Here is a 13,691-nt window from a genome sequence, read left to right as displayed (position 1 = left end):
AGACAAAATTGCTAAATAGATCTGAAAAAAGCAGTTGCTATGTAGATGATCTAATATCTCATTGCAGAAACCAAGTATGCTTATGTTACAAAAGATGGCAGATTTTAGTCCTGACAGTTGTAGATCTAAAATAGCTCTTGCTGGGATTATTCTGCTAGATACCTTGGACAAGAGCACAGTTTGTTCCTGTAAGCTGCAAATAATCACTTGTAAATTCATCTTTCTCATGGTTCAGCTGGACATGAATCATTGCTCAAATCTTGACCCACTCTTGCCAGAGGAACTGCTACCACAGATGTACGATGGGTTTTCTTTTTAAAGCAATGCTGAATGCTCTCCTGTGTCTCTGGCTCCTGCTAGATTCCAGGTTACAGGGAGGCTGGTGCTGGTGATAGCCTTAAACTATGCATTATCTTGCATCAGTCTTGCATCTATTAATTTATTTTGTATCAGTCTCACATCTCTTTATTGAGCTCTGGGAAGATACAACTGCATGCATTGCAAGAGCTCTCCAGAAGGAAATTATTGCAAAGATCCACTGCTTCCAAAATCCTGAAAAAGTACAGCCCAGAAAGTCAGCATTCACTAAGGCAAAGACACTCCATTAGAGGAATTGCAATCTAGGAGAGTCTGTGTACTTGGATGATTTCAGATGGGCAAGAGAAGGCTATGACCTGCTCCTTGTTTCTGCAGCCAGGGGCAGCTGAACACAGCCCTGGCACACTGGGTTATCCCTGGGGCCAGAGGGATTACTGTGTTTACTGCTTGGATTCAGTACTGTAAAGCAATCTTGAGGTTTTGTTTGCTGAAGCAGAAGGCTGCAGAACAACTGCATTTTGGGAGGAGAAAAGGCTGCCCTGTGGAGACAAATGTTAGCAGTAAAATGAACAACTCTTAGACCAGTGTGAACAGAAGCACACTGAAGCAGGAGTCTCCCCAGTCTCCCTGAGCCCAGCCTGGCAGCAGAGGGCAGGGAATTCATTGCCACTGCTGCTGGCAGGAGGCCTTCACAACAGGAGCAGCAAAGCTGCAGGGAGAACATTGCAGGTACCAGCAAGATCTATGCCTACTTTAGCTGCAAAATGCCTTTATTTACATCACATCATCATCTTCTCCCATCCCCAAACTCATCATTTCCAGTGTTACAGACTCCAACTACCATCTCTTTTACAAGAAATCAGTCACAGGGATAAGGCATTAAAGGGTTTCTGCAAATAATATAGTTTAATTGTAACTACAGTAAAGATTTTCTATATACATTATGTTCACTGTGGAGGATATTACAGATTTGCCATGCATATCTTATTGCACATACAAATATAGTACAAAGGATCATGAAGATTCTCTGTTTAGCCATACAGGTTAAGACTGCATAAAAAAAAGCTGTATTACAAAATACTTAGAGCTATTTATTTACAGCCAACTTCAAGCAAATACTGAAAGACACTAGCAGGAGAAAAACAGGATTTTAATTATGAAAAAACAAGATTTGTCAAAATAATAATTACAAAGCTTCATGTTACCATATATACATTGTAAAAAAATACTCAGGAAACCTGCATTTTATCCCTCAAGATGCAGAAATCAATATTCCTATTTTTATACTTGATCCTTGAATGCTTCTAAAATTTGATAAACTCTGACTTGAAAACTTATTTTCTTTACATTGCTCATGATTTTTGACAAAACAGATATTTGTGCAGCTCTGTAAAATATTAAAATACATTTTCATTTAGTGTTAAAGTGCACAGTACATTTTAAAGGAAACAATATGCTAGCTGCCAATCAAATTGCAATTTAAGTCAATGTTCCCTCTATAAAATAGATGGGTTTTGCTTTGGTTGAAGTAACTGGATATTCCATGCATACTGTCTGTCTCACAGTCTGTGAGTCCACCTCCCTCCTCCTCAGACGCTGCTTGTCACTCCTCCCAGCCCCTTAGCAAGGGTGTGCTCTGCCTTCAGACACTGTCTGAAGCTCAACAGATCTGCTACTGAGCCTGGAGCATTTAAATGCAGTGCCTGGGAATGTGTCTGCAGCTGTCTCGAGAGGGGGTGGTGACAAGTATGCATCACTCTGCCCAAAAGCCTTCATACAATAGTTCTCCCCCTTTCCTCTTAAATATTTAGTCCTCCCACCCCCTTGCCTCTTTTATTTGCCACTCTTCATTTCAAACTCCCTGCTTCTGTGTCCCCAGCCAGCTTCCCTTTTCACCACATGCAGCTGCCCTGTCCTGCTTGCCCAAACCCCATCACTGGCTTCTTATGTGAATGAAAATAGGATGTTCCAGATAGTAGAAGAATCACTGTGCTGGAACTTTCTGATCTAAAATACGTGATGTCTTAGCAATAAATTACACTTTTAAAAATCTCTTTGAAAAATGTAAAGTGGTGATAAGGGTAAGAACTTCTATTTCCTATTGCTGACGTGGAAGTAGAGGTCTGATGCTGCAAATGTGCACTACAGAACATTGTGCTTAATTCTGTGGATACTTTTGAAGAGAAGCACTGTACCCAGGCAGGTTGGATCTGGAAGATCAGGTCTTTGAGACTGCCTTTGGCAATTTCAGTCATTTTATCTCCTCTTGATAGAATCACTGAAGAAAACAAGGTTATTTTTTGCTACCTGGTGCATCTTGTTAATGGTCTTGTGCTATTTTTTACTATTTATTCTGTAGTGCTGTAATCTTTTACAAGAAATCAAGTTACAGTGCAAAATTACATTTCAAGACACATGATCCTAATGCACATAATTCATTTTGTTGTGGCAAAAGTTAAATGTCTTGTGCATAGTAAAATAAGCAATCAAAAATATTTGTTCACATTTATTTTTCAAGTTTACATATGTCCTTTTGTTTTTTGTTTTTAAACATCTATATACAAATAAAATGGGTGTGCTCTCACTTTCAGCCAATTTAATGTAGTGAGGGGAGAGGTGTTACTGGAATGTAAGGAACTCAATGGAATGCAGACATTTTTTACCAATGTTCCACAGATTCAAGAAATTGAGAATGCCATTCCAGCTAGCTGTTCTTTTAATAGAAGCACCTATTTTGTTTGCTTTTTATCTTACATATTAGAAAATACAATTTACGAAGATCTAGAGCTACTGCACACCAAGTAGAATAAAAAATAACTAAGTATTTATATTAAAATAAAGTGTTTAACCACAAAAAAAGCAGTAATAAAATACAGTTTCCTAATTTACATTTTGCATCCAAAGGATGAATAACAACTCACTAATAAATAATATTTATATAAATATTTTATGTCTGGATATTTTTAAAAGACAATAGCCTGAAGCAACTGCAGAAAAACCTAAGGTGGTAGCAGTCTGATTTACTCTCCCTTCTCCCTCCCCCCAGGTGATTACACTGATTCTTAGTTTAATAATACAAAGGTATCTTGCTGCAAGACAGCTGTGTACTCCACACAATTCTAAGTGGCAGAGAGGTGGTTGTTTTAGTAAGTACTGTACAAAGTGAGCTATAAAAGCAGTGAAGCGCCAACTTCCTCTAGAAAATGTTTCTCTTCGGTTTCTGCTTTGTAGTTCAACACATATGTACACTCTGAAATATGAGTTTCAAATCATAGGAATACTCTTGGAGTACTGGAGTTGTTTTCAATGCAGTTTGAAAAAATGGGCAGTATTTTGATTCTTTCATGGCACAGTGTAGCTGGTAACAGCAGAGAGTAGTTTCATGTGAATAAAGCTTGTTTCACTGTGGTTACATCTAGCAATGCTTGAACTGTTATGCTCACTTTTACCAAGCCCTTTTCTTCTAGGATGTGATGTGGTAGGCAGAGCTTCTCCTAGAAAAAAGACAAAAAAAGGAGTAAAAATTAGAATATTTAATACTCACTGCAGAACCTAATTTCACATGATCACATTTGGAACACAAAGCCCAGCAAGCAGCAATCATTTCCTAATTTTAACTAAAAAGAACTTCCTGTGATTTTAACAGGAAGTCTCTGATTTTGGTCCTACTACACCTAAGAGTTAGTGAGAGATCTGTTAATATTCTGGGTCCCAGAACCAAGTTGTTCTGTGGTCATTACAGCATGTAAACAGCTAAGAGGGAGGGCCAGCAAGCACACACCAGACTTCCACCTACAAAGCAGGATAACACGGCATTTGCTTTGTTATAACGTGTGAGATGGGGGATGGAAGGCTGACTTTTTTAAAAAAAGCAAACCAAAAAACCCCATTCTCCCACAGAGCTCTAAACAGGTCCCAGGATATGCACCTTAAAAACTACACACTAGCACAAACAGGAAAGTGTGTGCAATGATGCGCATTCAATTAGCCAAGTGTTTCATTCCAAGTATTTGCACCTTATTTGAAACACCCAGGAATCAACTTTATTCACCATAAGGACACAGCAGTCATGGCCAGGATGGAACTCACTAGCTGCCCACAGAGGCTGCTACAGCAGAAGACAGTCAAGTAAAATACTGTATCTCCTACAGGGAGAGCAAGACACCCACCCATGAATAATCAGAGAAAGCCTTAGAGAGGCAGCCTTGTGTCATGACTGGCTCTCTCTTTAAAGAGTTTTTCTCAATCTTACGGGGTATTCTTGGTAAGAAATCAATGGAATTATGAAATCAGGCAGCAGGTCTGTAATAAATAAATGGAAAAGCCAGACTACATCACATAAACCATAATTACAACTGTGAGACTCACTGCTACAACACGGAAGCCAAAAGCGTTAAGTGGGATGACAAAAAAATACAGGTAAGTGAAAAATCCAAACAGAGCTATTAAACACAAACACATGGAAACAGTGTCTGGCTCATGAAGTTCTTCAGCTCTATGTCACTGCTTTAAGCATAAAAAAAGGCACTGTCTGTCTGATCTAACTTGTTCCTTCCCTATACATCCATACATGACCATCAGCAGACTTGGAATACTAATTTGTTGGAAAGAAGAGGGTGGTTATGGTATTCTCACTACTGAATATCTTAGTTATTCAATAAACTTTCAGCTTTTAAAACTACCAATGCAGTTGAGATTCTGTTTTAATTAACTGCCTGTCTTCTACTGAATATTCTTCTTATGTATGCAATGTTAACTAAGGGTACCTTGTTTTACCTTTATACAATTCACGGTCCTTTTCCACACTTCTGAATATTGATTACTTCTTCAATTTAAACCTCACTGATCTCTTCCACCTCTTTTCACATGACACATTATTTCAGCTCTAGTCCCTTCTAGACTCCTGTGGAGCCTTACAACTCAGTATAATGGAACTGGTACACACAGGAACAATTCATACAGTCTCTACTGTGTTATGCACCTATTGTTTTTATCTCCTTCCACTCTTGTCCAGTACTTGCTCAGGAGATCTCCTCTAGGGGGACACAGCTCCAGAAAATGATTAGTACTGAACAGCTATGCCACTGCTTCTGATATTTATGACTTTATTTTGTTAATGAATATTTCCTTTATGCATAACCAACATTCAGCTTGCTTAAATTCCTTATGAAGTTTCTCACATCCCACTCCAGCCTCAATGAAAGGAAAAGCTGCAAAACATTCCTATTAACTACTGAACCTGAAGATAAGAAAAACTTCACTCACAATCACAGCATCTGATGCTGGTAGTTATTACTGTAATTTAACTATATTTTATTTACATTTTATATTTTCTAACTGAAGTTGTTTTAGTCTTTATTATTTTATGTTTGAAAGATTTTTTTAAGACCCAAGAAACAACTTCAAACAGATAATTTTCAAGGAACTTGGCAGAGTAGGTCTGCAGGACATGGACAACACACATTTCCACACATGGAAGCTGTTGTAATATTCTTGCTAAAGCTGAGTTACTCCACTGAGTTTGTGGATTCTGATTCACACTGACCAAACTGTGGCAACTGCCTCCTGTTCCTGTTGGCCACCCTGCCCCTCTCTGCAGCAACTATTTGTCCAGCCAGACCAAGGAACTACCCCCATCTCGCAGCCATTCCAGGTTATCACCCACATTTCCATTTCAAACCTAAACTTCAAATCATGCAAGTTCAAATCATTTAAGATGCTGAGTTCTGCAATTCATTCTTGCTTGTTTTTCTTACTGAAATATTGACCTGAAAGCTGTCAGAGATGGTTTCTCCCAACTTTTATTCCTCTAAAAAAAAAAGAAAAAAAAAGTCTTTTCCAGAAAATCATATAGTTTAGGATGCAGACTCCTAAACTGATACTCACTAGCACTGGAGTGGCTACATAAGAACGTAGACACATTGATATCAAATAAAAGGAGAAAAAACCCCACCCCAATATTCTACTTCAAAGGTGTGATTTCTACTAGACATTTTGCCGATCTACTGTCCTGGGAGTCATCTAAAAATCCACAATGCTTTAATTTTGATCATTTTTACAAAAAAAAAAATGATTATATTAATCTTATTGGAGAATCCAAATCATACATTCAAAGTGAAATGTTATTCTTCCCACACTTCTACTTCTTTCCAGCGTCCTTGCACAGTAGGCTCTTGTTTCACAGATTTGGTGGCCCTTTGCATGCCAGTTTTTCATTATTCTTCTATGCTAGACAAAAGGCATTTAATAAGAAGGCTTGCTGAATCTAGTATCTGAATGCCAGTATAAGGGATTGGCATTACATGGCTGAAGGGAATGGGCTGAACCCAAAAACCTAACCCCTAAGAAAACCTACTTGGCTAGATACTTATGTTTGAATATACTCTACATTCTGCTATTGAAGTCAGATTTGCTTGAACCACCACAGTTAAGGATGTTTATTTAAGAAAAATTTAAATTCCAAACCCACCATTTTTGTGGCACCTCTTATGCACTCACTGAGCTGTTCTGTCATGCACTCCTGCTAGAGTTTATGTAGTTGTTTATAAGTCCATTTACACTAAAAGCATAAGGGAATGCATGCCCCATTTCCTAAAAAAACCTTATCCAATATGGGGTTTTTTCTGTTTTTAAAGGCAAGCATTATCTAATTATTTTAAATACAGCATAGTAATTTAATAGTTTGTATGAAGCAAACTCTTTTCACCTGCTGTATTAACAATGCATACTCCAATCAGGAAAGCTGTTCTAGGAGGTCTGTAAAAAAACAGGACCATACAACTGTGTTGTAGGAGTGAAAAGTTTCCCATCATGTAACTTTTTTACGTATCTTTCTATGTTAGTGCTCAAAACATATACACTGGACAGCCTTCTCTTACGAAGCACACAGAGCCTGGCTAATATTTTATAATCCTGCAGCTAAATACATGGCTACGATGAGCTTTCCAAACTTGAAAATGAGACTGATGCCGTCTCCTAAAAATGACCAACTCCTCTTAATGCATCACAAATCAGTTCTGATATGTAAGCCCCAAACACTGTCTTAAAAGCTTTGTAAATAGCTCTCATCAACCCTCACATACTTATCAAATATGAGTTTTTGAGTCACATATTTACTTCTCAGACTAAGAAAAGTCAAATCTTGCCAAGGATGGAATCCAAAGCACAAACAAAAGTTTTCCCCAACAGCAGTAACATCCCAGGTGTCTCCATACTTAAGTTCAGCTGCTGTCCCTGCTTTTCCATGCTTTGCCTTCCTTCCTCACCAGAAAGAACTGCTCTCTGGAAACCACAGACAGCAGAGCTGTGAAGCTGCAGGCCATGGAGATCTCAAAGCTTTCCTTAAATCCTAGCATTTTGAAGCAAATATCTGACCAACCAAGAGGAGAACTTGCCCAACTCTGAGAAGACTCAACTTCACCCACTTCTCCTCACATTTAAAAAAAATTCTGTCCCAATTACAATAGATTCAAACACATAACACCTCTGTATAGAAATGTGAATTCTCTCTCTAAAAATGTCCCTGTTGAAACCATCACTGAACAAACTTCAAAAGAACAGATGGAAGAAATGGATACTGACTCTACAGGCCAGCCTAAAACCATTGTGGTGGGAAGTGCTGCCACTCCTCTCACAGTAGCACCAATCTCTCTATTCTCTATCCACTACGAAAATGAATATATCTTTACTGCCTTCTTTCTCTCTAAGAACACAAAGGAGCTTATATTAGTTGTTGCAAGCAAACCACCTTCTATAGACACACAGCCATTTTGAATGGACAAAGATGTTTTCAAACTCATCATGAAGCAAAAGAACAAATTTCTCCTGAAGGAAAAAACGTTAAGAAATGCACAAAAAGGAGGCAGCAGCAGGAGGCTGAATCACAAAGCAGCACAAAGAGACAGTACCACAGGTGTACCCACAAACGTGCATGTGTGCATGTGCTTGCCATAGCAAGTGTCTAATCTTGGAACAAAATGTTGATTTAGGATAGAAGAAAGCTAGGAATATACAGTGACATTAATCACTCAAGAATATGTGACACACTTCACATACATATCTACTTTTCTTTGACACTAGATGACTTCAAAGTCAAGACAACTAGTTTATGGCAGGGAAAGCACCTTGGCAACTCAGATACAGTAAGTACTTACAAAAAAGACATTGATGCCATAATATCAGATTGGTAGGTGGTAAGATGACCACATCATGACAAGAGCAGGGCCCAACTGTCTGTATTTGTTTGTAATAATACAGAGAAATGGAATCCCAGGATTCGGCAAGAACCTTTCTCTTTGTATTTGTAGAATATGAGATTTCAGATATATAAGGGGAAAATATTGATAAAACAATGAATATTGGAATGTGAATTTTCTCACAGAAACAAATAAAAAACTTAAGTTCATGTAATGTCCATCATTTCATGGTTTCAGCCAACCATTTTGAAGTTGGAGTCAATAAAAGAAATTTCAGAGCATTACACCTAAGCAAACTTACGTCCAATATACTCAACCTCTAATTTTTTTAGGTCAAGGCCAATTTTCTTTCTAAAGAGTCAGAAAAGAAAGCTATAGCAAATATTTACTTTTTCATATATCTAAGGCAATTTAAAATTATGTCCTTTTATGTAATTTTTTTCCTTTTCCACTATTACTGTTGATGTTTGTATATGCCCAGATGACCTAAACTACCACTTCAAGTACAGATGAAAAGAGATGTAAAAAAGCACAGCAATTCATGCTATACTGCAGCTGCAAAATTATGTATTTGGAGTCATAGCCAGTTAGACACCTAGACAGCTGCATCTTCTGCACATTCAATAAACTGGAAATATTTGCAAAACTGTAATTGCCAATGATGGGCTTTGGATTCTTCAATAAATCATTACCTTAAGGCATAAAATTTAAAAGTACACCACATATTTTACAAAATCCCTCACAGTTTTATTCTAACATGCTTAGAAAACAGTGATCAGAAACTTCAAGGAACAAAAATCTTAATAAAGACAAGACACACATAAAACAGTAAGAGCAAACACAATCTTACAAAGGAAATACCAATTATACCATAAACTTACATAATAAATTCAGAGAAAGTGATGAGTGTTATGTATCAAAGCAGAATAGGTCATTACCTTACAGTATTTTTCTACTGCTCTTTCTGCATAATACAGCTTGTGTTCTACAATTGTAGGAAATGGAAAAGGTTCACAAGACCAGCTGTACCATTTTTTTTCTCAACCTGCATGTATGACTGGGTTTTTTGAAGTTGCTTCTTTTTGTAACAGGAGAAAAATTTTTGTGAAAAACAATATGGTAACTTATTAATGTATACTGAGTTGAAAACTGAACAGAATATTTGCTCAAATCTAATTCAATCCCCATTCACATAAAGTTCAACTTTCAGAACACTTATTAGGAGCACAATGAGACCTATATACAGCTTTCAGCTATAAACACTTGCAAATATACAAGAGGCATTTGAAGGACTACTATACCACATTACAGAGAACTTGAAAATATTTCTTTTTTATCTGGATCAAGGAAAAGGAGAGCTAAATCTTCCCATCAAAATGTCACTTGTGATCCAGTGCAAATGCATTTTGCCAACAAGAATATCCTTTACAAGCTGTATTTATTATTTTATTGCAGTATGGATGAGATGACCTCTACAGCACATAAGAGTAATTAATATGAGCACAGACCAGACTGGAAACCAATTTATTAGGAAACCATGGTCTGAAAATCTCTGATGATCACTGCAATGTGGAAAGAAAAATGAATGGGAAAAGAAACAGAGGAGCAAATATAATTAATGTTATTAATGAATATAGGGGTGAACTACAGTGCACTTTTTTTTTCAACTCAAGGCAAACAACTTAACTATATGACAGGCTATGAGCAGTAAGTATCAATTATATCTAACTGGATACCTCAGTATTGACATCTCCTCAAAGGTAAGGAACCATCAAAGAATTGAGCTGTTTGGTACACAAGTACTAAAGTCACAGAACAGCAGCACAGAAACAGCACTGAATGTAGAAAATAACCTATTAGAGTAGATTAATGATGTTTTCCAGTTCCCCATTTAGTGTAAGAATTACTGACTTCAGCGATGGAAAGACAGATATTTTTCTTATTTGCATTATGTTTGAAATATATTTTGAGAAAATTTATTATATTCAGACTTAGAAAATGTAAGGGTAATTTTATTATTTCTTTCCCTGTAAGATTTGCCGATATTTGGAAGTGTAATTAATAACAGCCCCCCAAAAATACCAAACTGGATAAGCCTCATGTATGGTAGCACAGCTGTGCTTTCCATGAACCAACTATGTCTGGTGTTCCTCACCATGTGTTTCAAGATGGTTTCACCACCTCTAACTACCAGAAACTGCACATAACACTACACTTTAAATACCAGATATTATCACAGCTGAGAATACACAGAAAATGGTCCCTAAGTAACGAAATGATGACTCTGTTTGCATGGTAAGCACACACAAAGTTAGGACTTTGGACAAGTTTGAGAGTTGTGTCACTGTGACTGGGGGACGTTCACTTGGTCTACACTGGCACAACAGTATTTCAGTTTCTAGCCCAGTCTCCACTCTGATAAAGCATTCAAAACCACTGAAGACATGAACTTCCATTTACACACACTGAAAATGCAAAACACACCGATTACTCCTCTTACTGCCCTCCAAACTATACAAAGGATAATCAGATGTGCTATTAGACAATAGGACAGATGTGTATTACAGGATGGTAGCAAAACCTTTCTCCACATGATTTTCTAACTTGAAAAGATGTACTCATACATGTTCAGCTCTATATAAGGAGGGCACAACACACAGCAGACAGGAGACCTGTTTATCACTTATGGGAGCAATAGCCAAACCCCAGCCCTACAGAAGACACACTTCAGTCTCAAATGCCAACACTGGGTAATAGAGAAACATTAATAGATTCTGAACTGATTCAAGCCATGTGCCACTCAGTTTCATCAGAAAAGCAAAACAATTAGAACAAGACAACAAAAATCAAAACAAAGATCTGCTCAAAGTGGAAGCTTAAATGCCAAGCTGTGACCGAGTAACCAAATGTGTGGTGCTGAAATTGCTGAAACTGGGGACACAGAAGACAGGTCTGTGCAGGATGAGGGCACAGGTTTATAGCTACATACCAAATAAAAAGCTTTGAAGCACTCACTGAACTCTAGCCTGGTCAAGATGACACTACTAACTATAAAGTTATTATATATGTATGAACTGGAGCTGCCAGACACCAAATCCTTTAAAATTTTTTTATTGACCCACTGTCTGAAATTGATTATTTCATTGCAAAATATGTAATAACACATTTACCACTTTTTATCTATATTTGTCTCTATATTTATCTATATTTATATATTTAAGCCAAAGAAACCAGGAATAGAACTGCATTTAAAAGTCTTAAAATTAAATTTTACAAGTATCTGTGGAGTGGGAATATTTATAGAGCAGCATTAAATAATAACTATATGGCCAGAATAATCAGTAACATACAAGTTCTTATCCTAGTTACACTCTAAAAGTCTATAGCTAATTTTTTATATACTAGACAGGGGGGAACGAATGCATGTATTTTCAAGACACAAAACTGAGGTCCTTTTGTTAACCAGCCTGAGACTAACTTACAAATTTAGGCACCAGCATCTAGGCCAATATTGCAATGCCAATACAGGTTTATACTCGAGGGTTTGTAATTTTCAATCAATTTTCCTTTGTGTATTTCATGTCAATAAGGCGAAAACCCAAAAATTGTTTTAAGTTTTAGAGTGGATGAACACAGAACTGGAAGGGAAATGGAAGTCATCAGTCCAGCAGTCTAACCATAGGCAGAGTTCAAACATACCAAAATAGCTCCAGGCTAATGTATGTCTAAGTTGCTCTCTAAAACCTCCCAGGATGGTAAGTTGCTCTCTAAAACCTCCCAGGATGGAAAAGCTAGAGTCCTCCCAGAGGATCTGTTTTCCTAGCTACATTGTCTTTGCTCCATTGGTTACACAAACAAACAAACAGACCATATCTGCATTTTCACAGGTGATGCAACAGAGACGATAATGATGGGACTTGCTTGATGCCACACTAAAGAACAGCAGGTAAAGGGATCTAATAGCTTATTCCCAAACTCCCTCTGTACTGCATGATCTTCATCCTGCAGCATTCTAAAGTCTCTTGATTCTATGGCTTGCTCACATCCACTGCTAATTTACAGTCACCTTTGGGGTCTAATGCAACAAGTGTTTAAAAGGAGTTCAACACTGTTTTGTGTGACAGGAGAAAAAGATTATTCTACCATAGGAAAACATAACTTCTCCACTATGGAATTTAATCAGAACAGTAGAGACAAACACTACTCTTTAAAGTTATAGTAGTCTTGTTAATGTATAAGAATTAAAAAATCACAGTAATTTGAAAGACAGTTCTCTAAGGGCTCTTAACACAGTATATGCAGAGATAATTGGCACCCACTCAGAAAATACTATCACCTGCTGGAGGTGCCACCTGAAACTGCTTCAATATCTGCAGCACTCTTGGATTTTCACAAAAATAAAGAGGCTCAATTCTATTTAGCTTGTGACAGACATCTAGCCTACACCCAAAAATGGACTAAGAGGAGCTTCACTGCTTTAGCACATTTACTGAGTAGTCTAGGCAACATGAAAGAAAAACTATAAATAAAGAGATACTTAAGTTCTTAAACTACTGGAGGGGACAGAAGATACGGGACTTGCCTTTGAGATGCTACTCCTCTCTCCTATTTCAAGAGATTAATAAAGATATTACAAGGAAGGAAAGCAAGGGAAAGGGAGAAGTTTGTAAGGCAAAGGAAGGAAATTAAGTACCTGTAATTTGTCAGAGACAAAGCAGAAAGTTTGTGCGCACATGCGAACAGGTTATGCTGTTAGCAAATTCCAGTGATAAGTTATATACATCAAGACTATAAAAAGTATATGGAAAAGACAAAAGCCTATTAGATCCCAGGAGCGAAAAGTAGAAGTTGATTGTGGGGGTTTCTCCCCGAGGGCGAGCAGAGTGTCAACAGTCTTTCGAATGTGACGAATATCCGACTGCAGGATGTCATACGGAGAGCAGAGGTCAGCCTATCCCGAAGGGCAGCCATTAGAACAGAAAAAGAGTGCAAAAAATTAAAAATACAAAAATAGAAATATGTTGATAAATAAATTATCACAATATTCTAGCATAAACATGTAGGAATAGTTTCTTCTTAGTATTGCCTTAGTTGCTAGACATCCCAGCTTTATTTCCTCTAAATACTGAAGCTATCTTCTAATATCAGAATGTTAAGATAGAAGAGCTCAGGCCTTCT

At 37.4% G+C, this 13,691-nt stretch overlaps 1 protein-coding gene and 1 long non-coding RNA gene across 3 annotated transcripts in view; both read right to left on the bottom strand.

Moving 5' to 3' along the window:
• Positions 1-1,450: 1,450 nt before the first annotated feature.
• The window catches only part of LRCH1 (leucine rich repeats and calponin homology domain containing 1), a 115,860-nt gene continuing 103,619 nt past the window's right edge, over positions 1,451-13,691 (bottom strand). For both annotated transcript variants that reach the window (XM_079307175.1, XM_079307176.1), the window contains one exon: positions 1,451-3,812. In XM_079307175.1, coding sequence (XP_079163301.1) covers positions 3,699-3,812 — 114 coding nt within the window. In that variant the 3' untranslated portion in view covers positions 1,451-3,698. The remainder of the gene's footprint in view (positions 3,813-13,691) is intronic.
• On the bottom strand, positions 9,239-13,188 carry LOC306802783. The gene is made up of 2 exons (XR_013774470.1): positions 12,288-13,188; positions 9,239-12,257 (listed from the first exon to the last, which is right to left on the bottom strand). It is a non-coding gene; the product is annotated as an uncharacterized lncRNA (long non-coding RNA).

The sequence above is a fragment of the Erithacus rubecula genome (assembly GCF_903797595.1).
Source record: "Erithacus rubecula genome assembly, chromosome: 1".
NCBI classification, from domain to species: Eukaryota; Metazoa; Chordata; class Aves; order Passeriformes; family Muscicapidae; genus Erithacus; species Erithacus rubecula.
This window is presented reverse-complemented; position numbering and strand designations above follow the sequence as displayed.